Consider the following 14,316-nt stretch of genomic DNA (forward strand, 5'->3'; position numbering starts at 1 on the left):
CGGAGTTGGAGAGAGCTAATGAGTTTGTTATTTTAACATTTATTTAAAAACAAGGACTAAGACATTGTTGCTCCTTCCCTCCCTAATCCCAGCCCCAAATTTGGTGGGAAAATCACTACAGTCAAAAGTAATAAAAGTAATAAAATCAAGTGAAATTTTAATCCAAATAATACATTTGAATTGAACACTAGAATGATACACTTGAATTTTCTCCTGCAATGGTTTCTAATCATTATCTCCCTTTCCAGAATTGAGGACACAGGAGTTATTTTTACAGATTATATATTTAGTAATGTTTACCTACTATATGTCTGGCAATGTTCTAGGCATTGAGATTTAGTAATAATCTAAACAGAGAAAGTCCCTGATCTCAGAAAGCACATGTTCTAGTGCAGAAACACAGTTAAAGAAAAGTAGGCAAATGAACAACATAATTTCAAATAGTTATAAATACTAGGAAGAAAATAAAGCAGAGTAATGGAACAGAGAGTGGCTACAGGGAAGAAGCTATTTTAACTTGAACAGTCAGGGAAAGCTTCTCAGAGGAGGTGACATTTGAGCACATAGGCTGTGGGAAGATCTGGGGTAGGAATACTCAAGTATAAATAACAGCAAGTTAAAAGGCCTGATTTGGGAAAAAGTTTGATGTCTTCGAAGAATGGCAAGAAGTTTTTGTGGCTGTAGCATGTGAATAAGGAAGAGGGTGATAGCAAATAGAATTGAATAGTTAATCAAGGGTCAGATCACAGAGACTTTTGCAGGCCATGTTTAGGATTTAGGATTTCTTTCTAGATGCGATGGTAACCAATGGAGGTCTTGAGCTAAGGAGTGGTTGTTATATTGATCTGCAGAGTGACAGAAGAAGGGACACTGAGAAATAATTAGAATAGTCTATATGAAAAGAGTTGTTTGGGTGTGGTGCCCCACAATTGAGGCAAAGACAACATTTTTAAGGTCAGTTTTTACTGAAAAGTGCAAGAAAATGAGAATAGAGAATTGACTTCTACATTGAGTAACAGAGGTCGTTGTGACACAGCAAGCTTGGCTTAGGTGAAGTGATTGGCACAAAAGGCCGAGCAGCATGTATTAAAAAGAAAATGAGAGATGAGAAAGTGGAGACAATGAGAATATAAAACTATTTGGAGAAGTTGTGCCCTGAAAGCGAATAGAGAATTCAGGAAGCAGTGAGGTGATGGGGAGCTGAATCGTGCTTTTGAGTCTTGCGTGTGTTTTGATTTTCTAAGACTGGAGCAGTTACAGTATATTTGCATGCTAATGGGAAACAACGAAAAGACAAGGAAAATGATGATGTGCAGAATTGCTTGGTGGAGGAAAGCCTCACACATCTGGTGTCATGGGTCCTGTGAATGCAGAAGTCATGCGAGAGGAAAGGAGACCCACCCAGGAGGTGGAGAACTGGCTTTTCTCTACTCAAGTGAACATCCTAGGTTTTTCCAATACCAAGGTCCACGTCTAGTCATGCACTGAATCCCATTCATTTTCACCTTTTTTAGACATTGTTTCTACACGTAACCTTTTTTCAATGGAAAAGAAATGTATAGTCTGGGTTTTGGTATCAGACCATCCAGGTTTGGTATTCTGGTCTTATTATTTATTAGCCACGTGACTATGAAAAAAAATCACTTAACTTCTCTGAGTCTCAATTTCTTCTTTGAAATGGGGATCATAATAGTAATAATAATAAAAATGTGCTCCAGAATTCTGTATTAGAAATAATATAAAAAGAACTAGCACAGTGCCTAACATATATCAAACAATTGATACATGATGATATTAACCTGATGATCATTTTTAGTACTAAAGGTAATGAAGCCAACATTACAGATTTAATAAAGTTGCTCATTGGTGTTGCCTTCTTTCTTTAGGTATTGCAAATGCTGTTTTTAATGCACAAAGCAGTGAAATATTATTCAGGAGCAACGGGAATATTACCAGAGAACTCACCAATATCACATTTGGTTTCAGAACAAGGAATGCAAATGTGATCATACTGCATGCAGAGAAGGAGCCTGAATTTCTTAATATTAGCATTCAAGATTCCAGATTATTATTTCAATTGCAAAGTGGCAACAATTTTTATATGCTGAGTCTGACAAGTTTGCAGTCTGTGAATGATGGCATATGGCACCAAGTGACTCTTTCCATGACGGACCCACTGGCCCAGGCCTCCAGGTGGCAAATGGAAGTGGACAACCAAGCACCTTTTGTGACCAGTGCAGTTGCCACTGGGAGCCTCAACTTTCTGAAGGATAATACAGACATTTATGTGGGTGACCGAGCTGTTGACAATACGCAGGGCCTGAAAGGATGTCTAAGTACAATAGAAATCAGTGGCATTTATCTCTCTTACTTTGAAAATGTTCCTGGTGTCACTAATAAACCACAGGAAGAGCAGTTTCTCAAAATCTCTATAAATTCAGTGGCTACTGGCTGTTTGCAGTTGAATGCCTGCAACTCCAATCCCTGTTTGCATGGAGGAAATTGTGAAGACATCTATAGCTCTTATCACTGCTCATGTCCCTTGGGATGGTCAGGGACACGCTGTGAACTCAACATTGATGAATGCTTTTCAAACCCCTGTATCCATGGCAACTGCTCTGACAGAGTTGCAGCCTATCACTGCAGGTGTGAGGCTGGATACACCGGTGTGAACTGTGAAATGGATATAGACAATTGCCAGAGTCACCAGTGTGCAAACGGGGCCACCTGCATCAGCAACCCCAATGGCTATTCTTGCCGCTGTTTTGGAAATTTCACAGGAAAATTTTGCAGGTGAGCATGAAGTTCATGTAAAGCTCAGCCTTTGGAGCTATACTCTCCATTTTCCTTGTCGAATTGGAAAGCTTTTTCAGCCATGCATCCGTAGGCTGTGCTGAACAGGAGTGACATGAGCCCCTTCCACCATGGTTTGGTCATGTAGACGGGATCTCACATGGTGGGATGTTCTACAAGGAAGAATGGCAGTGTTTTGAGCAGACTTTCAGCAAAACGTTTTCTCTGACATCTTTGTTAGAATATATCTCATGAACTGTAGCCCCAGAGTTTGATAGCTTTAAGGCCTCAAGAAACAAATATTTTTTACAATAAATGCAAAAGCTCGGTTTCCTTTCTTTTTCTTTTTTTAAGATTCATTTATTTATTTTGAGAGAAAGACAGCAAGTGCAGAGAGGAACAGAGGCAGAAGGAGAGAGAATCCCAAGCAGACTCCCTGCTGAGCTCAGAGCCCAACACAGGGCTCCATCTCATGACTCTGAGATCATGACCTGAGCCAAAATCAAGAGGCAGACACTTAACCGACTGAGCCACCCAGGTGCCCCCCAAAAGCTTGGTTTTCATATTGTTCGAGGAAGCATGACTTCTACCCCTAAAACAATGCCCTTGACTATTCCAGGCAGGTAAATCTCATAAAATCTTGAAAAGTCTATGCTAAATTATAATTTCGAGAAAGTGAAATTATAACTCTCAGATAAATGAACATGCTTTGATGTTTTCATTTAAGTCATTAATTAATGAGGAAATGAGTAAGATATAAAAAAGTGTCAAAGGACAACCTAATTATTTATATATGTACATATATAATAATTGCATATATTTTTATTATCCACATAAACACAAATATATATAAATAAAGATGAGGGAATGAAGTTACTAATGAATGCAAAACTAATTTTTTATAGAGCAATACAATTAATATTTGAAACTTTTCTTCCCTGTGACAATTATATCACTATGGACAAATTCATTTGCATTTCAGTGAGCAGAATCCATTTATATTAATGTCATTTTTCTACAACTTATAGAGTCGTAAAATAGCTTAGTGAAGAAAATCTAAGGCATACCTACTACAAAATCAAACAATTCTAGAGTGTCCTTTACATAACACCCAACATTCCATTGAAAGAATACTCAGGAGGCACCTGGGTGGCTCAGTCGTTAAGCGTCTGCCTTCGGCTCAGGTCATGATCCCAGGGTCCTGGGATCGAGCCCTGCATCGGGCTCCCGGCTCCGTGGGAAGTCTGCTTCTCCCTCTCCCACTCCCCCTGCTTGTGTTCCCTCTCTTGCTGTGTCTCTCTCCGTCAAATAAATAAAAAATCTTAAAAAAAAGAAAGAAAAAGAAAGACAGAAAGAAAGACAGAAAGACAGAAAGAAAGAAAGAATACTCAGGAATATCTTTTGCCCATTTCGACATATTTCACAATTTTTTCTGAAACTACTAAAGCAGTGTTTTAATTCTAGTAATGACCTCCATCTCGTGTTACATAAACAGAAATAAGAAACAATATTTCCCTGCTAAGTCACATGGCTTCAGTGTTTCCACGTAAGTAGAATTCATTATTTTATAACTTATAGTGCTTTTAAATTCACTAAACAATTGAGTCATTATGGGGAGGTGAGAGGATTATTAGTAACAAGTAATATATTCCCAGACTTTGGCAGGAGCACCTGGAGTGGGTTGGCAGCCTGCAGACATAACACTAACTGAGAGGTGGTAGGTACCCTAATGGGATGAATCTCCCAGCAGACAGAACAGGTAGCCATACCTATAAGAAAATGTATTTAGCGGTGCCTGGGTGGCTCAGTCAGTTAAGCCGCTGCCTTTGGCTCGGGTCCTGATCTCAGGGTCCTGGGATCGAGCCCCACGTCTGGCTCCCTGCTCAGCGGGGAGTCTGCTTCTTCCTCTCCCTCTGCCAATTCCCCCTGCTCACTCTCTCTCTTTCAAAAAAAAGAAAATGTATTTATCTCCATAACATTCATTGCTGTTCATAACCTATGAAGGCAAGGCACAGTATTAGGTGCTAAGTGTTGACATTTCAGTTATATGTCACTTTCCATGAGTTAAAATGGGCTCATTTGCCAATAGACAAAGTGCCTGTTTAAAAGCAAAAGACATTCAGGATCAAAATTAATAGTATTGCCATGGTGGCTTTGGATAAGTAAAGTAAACATACATGCCCCAGTAACTAGTTCTCCAGTATTTTTTCCTGCCTAATTCATCAAAGTCAAGTTCCCAAAGATTAAAGTTCTCAAAAGTACCTTCTAATGAGATTCAAAAATTGTTTATTGAACGTAAGATGTATACAAAGCTTCACATTTGCATTGCTAATTGACCTCTTTCAAAGCTGGTTGACATTTTTCGTTCTTTTGAAAAGTCCTTATGATATTTTCTTTTTAAAGTCGAATTGATTAGTTCTTGTGGGAAGAGACACACTTACCGACACATAGGCTAGTTTCTCCATATTAGCTGCAGCGCGCACAACAGGACAAAATTAAATTCATCTTACATTTCCTGAACATTAATTATGTATCAGATACCATGCACAGTGGGTCAAAGGACCTGAACGACACCCTTAAAATCTCTTCTAATCAGTCCTTCACACCTCTGGATCTTGCCTTGTAGTCAAGTTCTGCTTAGCTTCTAACAATTTGTTCTGCCTTGTATAAGGATTCCTTAATATGTGCAGCTTTGTTGTTATACAAAAGAGCCACCCTCTTGAATTCACATACAGTTGCCACTGAGTGCTATATACAATCCTCCTGGACAGCATTTGGCTTGCATTCAGCTAAGCTATGAATCACTGGATAGAGACCAACAAGTGTTGGTGGGGTAAGCGGACTTCAGCTCTGAAAGCCTACAGAGAAATCACATGAGTGCTTGGGTACCAGAGTGCTGTCCTTGCTTTCCTGGCCTTTATAGAGATGCAATTTTCCATGGCCTGTGTTGATTTATTATAAGCAAGGCAGCAGCAAACCAAGCTATAGCAAGTTTCTTCCCAGCCCTAAATTTATTGCCACCCCACGGCACAGATCTTATCTCACCAATGAAAACTGTAGAAACAGAAGATATACAGCCATGCTTGTTATAGCACCCTCCAGCAGGAGCTGTTTACCCGGAGAAAGTGACTGTGTATAGTGTAGCACAATCAAGCATCTGTAGCTCAGCCAGCCTGAGTAGTTAATTAGTTTGGCATTGACTACATACATGAACTTTTCCAAAAAGTTTTCTTGAATGAAACGAACAAAATGAACAGCTGTGGCTGCTACTTTTATCTCTCTAGACACACCAGATTACCCTCAACAGTCTGTGGGAATGAGAAGACAAATCTCACTTGCTACAACGGAGGCAACTGCTCGGAGTTCCAGGGTGAATTAAAATGTCTGTGCTGGCCAGGTTATACTGGGGAATGGTGAGTCACATTAGAACTTTATAGAAGAGAGTTCTGGGCTGAAAAACAGTGGGATTATACAAGGTTGATCTCTCCTCTAATTTTTCATCTCAGTTCCCATAGGAAAATCCATGCTGAAATGTAGGTCCAACCAGAGTCAAACAATAAAAAAGAAGAAAAATCACAGTTTAGGTCAAAGTAAAGAACACTTTATTAGCCAAGACTTCAAATAGGAAAATATGTCTTTTGAAAAAATGTAAAATGTGCTAGTTTTCTTTCTGATAAGTACTTCTGGATTCATGTTTCTTTCCTGCTGACTCGAATAAGTAATGCAAATATAGTTGTTGTTGAAGTAAAATAAAATATACCTAAAAGATTACCTCATAGAATGATCTAGAACCCCGAAAGTATATGCGGCTTATCCATATGAGCCTATCTTTCCCAGAGAAACCCTTCAACAGTTCTTCACTTAATACGGGGATTGTTGATAGGGAGTTGGCCAGTGGCTTCAGACGATGGCTGAAAATGCAGCCAAATTTGGATATGCATTTGACTAGCTGAAGGTGAGGTCAAAGATTAAAAGAAAAAAAAAAAGGAATATACTCCACAGCTTTTATCAGCTTCTCAAAAGGATCAATGTCCTGATTATATACCAGGGCTCTCTATAACCTCTTATATATCTCTATATAAGCAGATAATAAAGAGTTAACCATTTGTTGAGCCCTAAGTCATGCATCTTATAAATATCACCTCTAGTTGTTATTAATCTCACTTTGCATTTGCAAAAACTGGGGCTGAGGGGTTAAGTTACAGGTCAGGTGCCAATCCAGATGTGTGCTGCAGTGAGGTCAAGCTGCCCTCAAAGCCTGTGCTCATCTTTTGGATGTGCTGACAAAAATGAATAAATCTTTGCTTGCAAAAATTAAAAGAAAATGGGAAAAGTACTCCTTCATCTCATATGCTGTCCAGCACAAGATAGTGATCTCTGATCAAACTTCCCACATTGAACAAATTAGATAAATGAAAATACAAAGCATTTGAGAGAGTTTGACTGAATGAATTTTTCTCAAAAGGGAAGTTAATAAAATTATGGGTATAATTTGTGTTCCATGACAATTGCAATTTGGATTCATTTGAATTTTCTCTTTTCCAGCTGGCTCTTTTGGCATGACAAGATACAGCTATATTGCCGTTTTTTACAAAATAGCAGGCAATCTCTGATATACCTACCTTTTACCCATGCAGCGTTCAGTGACAAATCTAGTTCTTGCCTTCACAGCCTGCTTTCAGTGGTTGGCTCCAAGCAGTACACACAGACCAAGCATATATGTGTATGGAAGGACACAGCCTTGGAGCATATTCTACTTTCTATTGAGCCACTTTTTACCATGCAAGGTATTGTTAACCAGAGACCATTCAGCTGGCCTCCAATTCCATATCCCTCCGAAACAGTGCAAATATTTCCTCGTGCTAAATATTTCCTTGACCAACTCTTTCACTATATTTAAGCGCTGGTTATTTCCTGCCTCCGTGTCACAGGTGAATGCTTCATGTCACATTAATGTTCAATGGCATAATGCATAGACGCATCCGAAGCCTTGGACTATTTTCTCTGCTACTCACGCATTATCCCTGTTTACAATAAACGTGTCCCTTTCCTCCAACACTTGTTTAAAAGAATAATCTTGCATTTAAATGCAAATCCTTTCTTTGAAATGCCTAGGAAAGGAAAGGAAGCTTCAAGTTTTCCTGTCTCTCCCTGGGACTCTCCTCTGTATCAACTTCTCTGCTGCAAATGGATTTCTAAAATAGTGAACACACGTTCAATAGATGTTGTACTTTCAAAGTCCTTAAGCATGATCAGTTAATTCACTGGATGTTAATAGATTTATTTATTTTGATTGCCGATCTATTAATTAACCTCTAATGAAAGCTCCAGTAATGTTTATAATGAATGTGTATGTGTGGTACACTGGTTCAAAAGAGAAATGGATAAAAAATGGGAAAAGAAGAGCCAGAGGAAGACTGGAAAATACTAGACAGTCTCCCAAGGCCTAGGGGAATGGGACTTCCATAACGTCCAAAGATATGGAAAAGCTTTCTTCCTGCAAATTGCCTCCTCTTCTGCCTGGCTAAACCCCCAACTTTATAGTGTCATCCTGGCAGGTCGTAAATGATGGATGGTGTGAACACTCTGGCCCACCCAGGACAAAGAGTGCTTGGCAGGCTCTCACAAGTTGTCAGGTTTTGCTCAGATCTAATCAGAGAAGCCTCCTTCCAGTCCAGAAATCTGAGCCAAAAAAGGAAAACAAAATGTCTTAGCTATGCTCGTTATCCAGCAGGATAAGGAGCTGTTTTTCTGGGAAGAAATCTTTTTTTCCTTTATACCTTGGGTTGGCCCTCCCCACCCACCCCGTTATCCCCCTTCATTTTGAGCCTAGTGATTAGTCGATGACCCAGGCATGCAAGTTTTACCTTTTGGGAGGCGAGGAATGAAAAATTGTTTACATTACACTTCGACGTTTTAAGTTGCTCTTTAGGGATTCTTGGAGCTAACATTTTATATGAATTTTGCAAAGTAAAAGAGATGCTTTAGTTACTGCTCTATGCGGAGGCCTAACAGTGTTTGGCACATGATAAGTGCTAAATACATACCAGACTGAACAACTGAATGAAAATGACTGGTGAATTAATTGGCGAATATATGGAAAAACAAGTTGTTGGCAGAAGGTCGGGTGAAAGATGACAGTGTCCCAGGGAAGAGGAACATTTCAGTATTCCTTAGAATTGATACCATTTTTTTGGGAAAATTTAGCTCTTGAAAGTCATTCTACCTGAATATTTTAAAATTACACTTAGCTATGAAACATATTTATTAGCAACTGAAATATTCTAATTATCTACTTTTACTTTTTGTTGAAAAACAGGATTCCAAAAAGAAAAGAGAAAAATAAGATTCCAAAGCAAAATAATCCCAAATCTTCAAGGATAAACCGATTTCCCCCCCTATTTTTGGTGGGCTTTCTTTCCCCCCATAGCCTGAAGGCCTGGATGCATTAGAATCCTGACAGCAGGAGCCTAGGTCTGCTCTGTAGACTCCAGGTGGGCCAAATATAGCCTCATGGTTCCCATGTGCCCCCAGTAAACTGAACTGAAAGTGGCAAAGATGCTAAATGCTCTTCAGAGACAAACAACCTTTCTTCAGGTTTTTTCTTGGTTTCTAAATACTTGCACCTGGTTTCTCATTCTAATTAACTGTGCGTGTGTACAAGTTATTTCTCTTAAAAACAAAATTTGTTACAGAAATTTTGAGGAATATGTCCCACATCAGTAAGTATATGTAAGTTGTATGGAAGTTGGTAAGTCAGACCGTACTGTTCCAAGTAGATAAGGCAACAATTTTTTTCTTTACCCCATTTCCCAGCCAATTTATTCAACAGAGACCAAGGTTGCTGCTATTTCTGTTTCTATTCAAGGTGTGAAAGGGACGTTGACGAGTGTGCCTCAGATCCCTGCTTCAATGGCGGTCTGTGCCAGGACCTGGTCAACAAGTTCCAGTGTGTCTGTGATGTGGCCTTCGGGGGTGAACGCTGCGAGGTGGATGTAAGCGGGCTCTCCTTTTATGTGTCTCTCTTACTCTGGCAGAATCTCTTTCAGCTTCTTTCTTACCTCATTCTGCGCATGAACGACGAGGCAGTTGTTGAGTGGGGTGAACAGGACGATAACTAACACTCCCTGAGACATTCCTAAACGTAAAAGCCATCGAAGTTCAAGAAATGCCTTGACTCACTTTAGACTCTAAAAAAGAAAAAGAAAAACTACCTTGAAAATTAAAATAAATTCATAGTACCACGAGCGTACTATGAGAATATTAAGTATTTACCTATTTCAGCTATCTATGCAAAAAATATTGTTCTTAACATAACCGAAAGCTTCTCATCATTGAGTATACTTCATACAAGTACATTGTCTTTCTTGGTGCTTCCATATTGGAGTGACCACTGCAATGAGAACTGATTTTCTCCCACACTCCATTTCTGTGTGTGCTTTTGTAATGGAAGTTGCCCCATGCACCCAGATCCTAAGGCATTTATGTTCTTTCATTCCCATCTATTATTCGTAACATGACAGTTTGAAAATGACTGATTAAACCTTTTTACATCCATCTATGTTTTTATACATAGCTGTTCAAATGAAGTGTTGCCAACTCTCTGGGAAGTTAAAAATATATATAAAGAGAAAGCAGGGAATCACACAAGATCCCTAAAATGGAGAAAGAAAATTTTCTGATATAATTGGTATCAAAACTCAAATTATTCCTCACCAGTATACTTTCTGATTCCACAAAACCTCTCCTTCAATAGGACAGAGAAGCCCTACTTCCATTTCTTTTTCCTGAAATACTTTCTATTCAAATAGAGTACTTTTTGGTTAATTGCTTATAAATTTATGAGCTTGCTGACATTTCCACCAAATGGACTGATTTGAATTGCTTTTTGATGCATATTAAAGAAAAAATAAGTACTGTTGTATATCTATACACCAAAAAATATATATTATAAAACTTGATTTCTTGGAGGCATATTTTTCAAAATTTGCAAGTAAACGTATCATCTTTAATTATCTTTCTGAAAAAACCATAGAAGCATAGTACCTTTCATTATCAAAATATATTTGGCATTATGTTTTTTTTAAATATATACCTGAAATGATGGCTCTACCAAGTAAATTAATAAGATATGCAAAAAATTTATATACATTTCTTAGCTTAATAGACTAAATATAATAGTAATTAAAAAAACTTCATTTGAAAATATTTTTAATTCCTTCCACTGGCACGTTAGAATTTCTGCTAAATATCTCTGTACTGATGTACCCTTCCAAAGAAGACATTGTGCTCATTTAGAGAGAAAAGCGGTTTGATCCTATGAATTAATTGAGAAAACAACTACAATAACCACGACCTGACAAATATAATTTTGTAAATGTGTCTGTGTCTTTAGGAGCTGCCCTGGTTTGACAACACGAGGGCAATTTATCCATTGGGTGATATCCAATCCTCATTTAAAATGTCCCAATTGCTTAAAGAAAGTTGTTTTTCTGTGGAAATGACCAAGGAAGACCTAAATATACCAACCAAAACAAAAGGACAAAATGGTATAGTATAAAAGCAAAGGCAATGGATTCAATTCTATTTTTCAATAGTCATAGAAGATTTTATGCGGCAAATTCAAATCCTCCAGGAAACTGGCAGTCATTTCAAATGGGAAGCAACTGATTTTGAACTCTTTCTTTAACCTCCTTCTTCTCGCTCCCGTCCAGGCAGCATGTAGCATACCGCTGTCTCAGATGGGTCCGTTACAAACTTGGACTTTGTGACAAGAGACTTGGGGAAAACCCCCATCAATGTCTGCATTTCCAGATATTTGAAGTAAGCATAAAATCGATTATAGCTACATACATACGGCTTTCATATTGACTCCCTTTTTGGACATATCTGTACTTATATACTTACAGACCACTTCAGTGTTAATTTGTTATCTTCCAAATATATCTGAGTCATTCACGAACACTTTCTCTGTGAAATTCTGATGTCTCTGTTGTCATTGTCACTGTCAATCGCTTTTCTATTTTCCAAATGTCCTGTCATGAGATACCTGACTTAAAACAAAAATACTTTCCTTTCTCCCTTTATGTCTCTCTATTTATAATTGCATTGTGTGTGATTATGCCTTTTACATATTTACACAGAAAAATAAAACTTGTGTTTCTGTATCTCTACTTCTCATCCTCTGACAACTGTCTTCATTTGCCTTGACTGTGTCTTGCATGGTTAAGATGTCCACAAGTCAGGCAGGCGTGCGCGTGCGCACACACACACACACACACACACACACACACACACACATCACATAATGAACGCACAGCATTAGTGCTCATCTTCCTGAATGGAGGTCTGCTTCCCCAGATTGTTTCCCTGCAAAGTAAATACCGGTGGCCCTCAAAATCAGGGTCCCATGTGCTTTCCCTCCTTGGCAAGTATTCCTCTGGCTGGCATTCTAGAATTGATTATATCCCTAACTGTTCTCTCTGTTAGTTTACAATGTCCCTGCCCATAGTAGGCATAGTTCAACCTGGCTCCATGGAGGGGCCATCTCACCTAAATGACAGAAATTCACACACACTCCTCTACAACAAGCGTCTGAAACAAAACCTGTATTTAGTTGAATAAAATATCATTTCTTTTTGCTTATTTTTAAGATTTAACATTTGAACTAAATGAGGCCATGTCTCTGTGTTTGGCCATGCCTCTTCCTTCTTTGTGTGTGTGTGTGCATGAAGAATGGTTTTTATTACGCTCCTTTTTAGGGAGGAGGGAAGTAGAGAAAATAGGAATGTTTGCAGAAATTAGTGTTCTGGCAGCATGAGGAAACAATTTTAAAATTGAGAACCTACTCTGTGCCAGGTACTGTGACAAGCTGTTTTTAAATATATATTTTTTCAATATAAGAGCAAACAAAGTCTCTCACCTCCCAAAATCTCCACTAAATTGTGTTTAAAGATCCTTTTGCCATTTCTGAAGTTATTCAGCTTAATTTTGTAAAATTAAAATGGAATTCTTTCTGGAAATGGTGATACATAAAATTCGAGTTTATTGATTTAGGTAGGAAACCAATGAAAAGGAATCTGTATTGTCCAACTACCCAAAGTATTACCAACTAGTCCAAAGTATGGACTATTTCCCTTCTTTCCTTTTTTAATTTATACAACAATGTAATGAATACCTACTGTGTGCCATGCTCTGGATTAGGTAATGGGAATACAACTATAAATTAGACACAATGCTTGCTCACAAGGTGAAGGTCTGGTAGGGGATGTAGGTAAACAAACAGTAAAGGACAGAGTCTGGGTCAGTGTTAGGATAAAACTAAGTACCAGCTATAAAGGAGCACTTGGGAGGGGCATTTTGCCCAGTCTTAAAGGTGGATGGGGAAGGTCTCAAAGCCAAAGCTGGGATTTGGAGGTAAACAGGTGTCAGGTTGTGACAGGAGGGATGGCACAGTAGAGATTGTTGCTGGCAGAAGGGACTGCAGAACTTGTGCAGGAGGGCTGGAGCCTGAAGCGCAGTGGGAACACAGTAAGACTAAGGCTGCAGAAGGAGCAGAAATGAGTCCTTGTAAGTCAAATCAATGACCTTGGCTTTTTCTCCTAAGAGTAATGGGGAGTCTTTAAAGGGGTTCAATCAGAAAAGTAACAAGATCACACTTGCACTTTAGAAATAGCAGCTGGGCTTCTATGTAGAGGTTGGATTAAAAGAAATGCAAGACTGGACCCCAAAAGACACATTTAGGGGGCTATTGCAGTAATACAGATAAAAGGAAAGGACATTTGGCACTACCTTATATCGTTGAAGGGGATCAGAGGAGGGGTAAATGAACAAAGTTCGAAGCTGTAAGACCTACCTCATGATCGTTTGGAGAAGGTGTAGTTCTGAGGGGATACTCCAGTTAAATTTGGTGAATATTTAAAAATATTTGTAGATTAAGTAAACGAATAAATATAAGGTTCTGTGGGATATCCAAGTACCATTATTACAGAGTGAATATTTCAGTCTGGAATTCAAGAAATAGCTGAGCTGGGTGTCTAAATTTGGATGTCATGTTATAGATCTATTGATCTTTTATATTCCATTCTCCATATCTATAATCCACTTGTGTTTTTTCTTAGTATCTATTCCAGTTTTATTGAGATATACATGACAAAGAACATGTGTAAGTTTAAGGTGTACAACTGGTTGATTTGCTACACTTAGATGTTGCAAAATGGCTGCCACCATAGCCCTTAGCTAACACCACCATCTCATTACATAAATACCATTTCTTTTCTTGTGGTGAGAACATCTTCTACCATCTATTTTCTTAGCAACTTTTAAGTGTGCAGTACAGTAGTATTGTGAACTATTAGTCATCATGCTGAATATTAGATTCCTAGAGCTTACTCATCTTATAACTGAAAGCTTGTACCCTTTGACCAACATCTCTCCCTTTCTCACCCTCCGCTCCTGGCTACCACCATGCTCCCTTCTGTTTCCATGTTTTGGGCAGTGTTTCTAGATTTTATATATGATTGG

General features: G+C 38.6%; 1 protein-coding gene across 2 annotated transcripts in view; it reads left to right on the forward strand.

The window, feature by feature from the left end:
• Positions 1–14,316, forward strand: part of CRB1 (crumbs cell polarity complex component 1) — a 222,803-nt gene that overhangs the window by 181,040 nt on the left and 27,447 nt on the right. For both annotated transcript variants that reach the window (XM_025855301.2, XM_025855302.2), the window contains 3 exons: positions 1,887–2,793; positions 6,078–6,206; positions 9,662–9,788. In XM_025855301.2, coding sequence (XP_025711086.2) covers positions 1,887–2,793; positions 6,078–6,206; positions 9,662–9,788 — 1,163 coding nt within the window. The remainder of the gene's footprint in view (positions 1–1,886; positions 2,794–6,077; positions 6,207–9,661; positions 9,789–14,316) is intronic.

This window comes from Callorhinus ursinus, unplaced genomic scaffold (assembly GCF_003265705.2).
Source record: "Callorhinus ursinus isolate GAN/ISIS: 27379988/994484 unplaced genomic scaffold, GSC_fseal_2.0 scaffold57, whole genome shotgun sequence".
NCBI classification, from domain to species: Eukaryota; Metazoa; Chordata; class Mammalia; order Carnivora; family Otariidae; genus Callorhinus; species Callorhinus ursinus.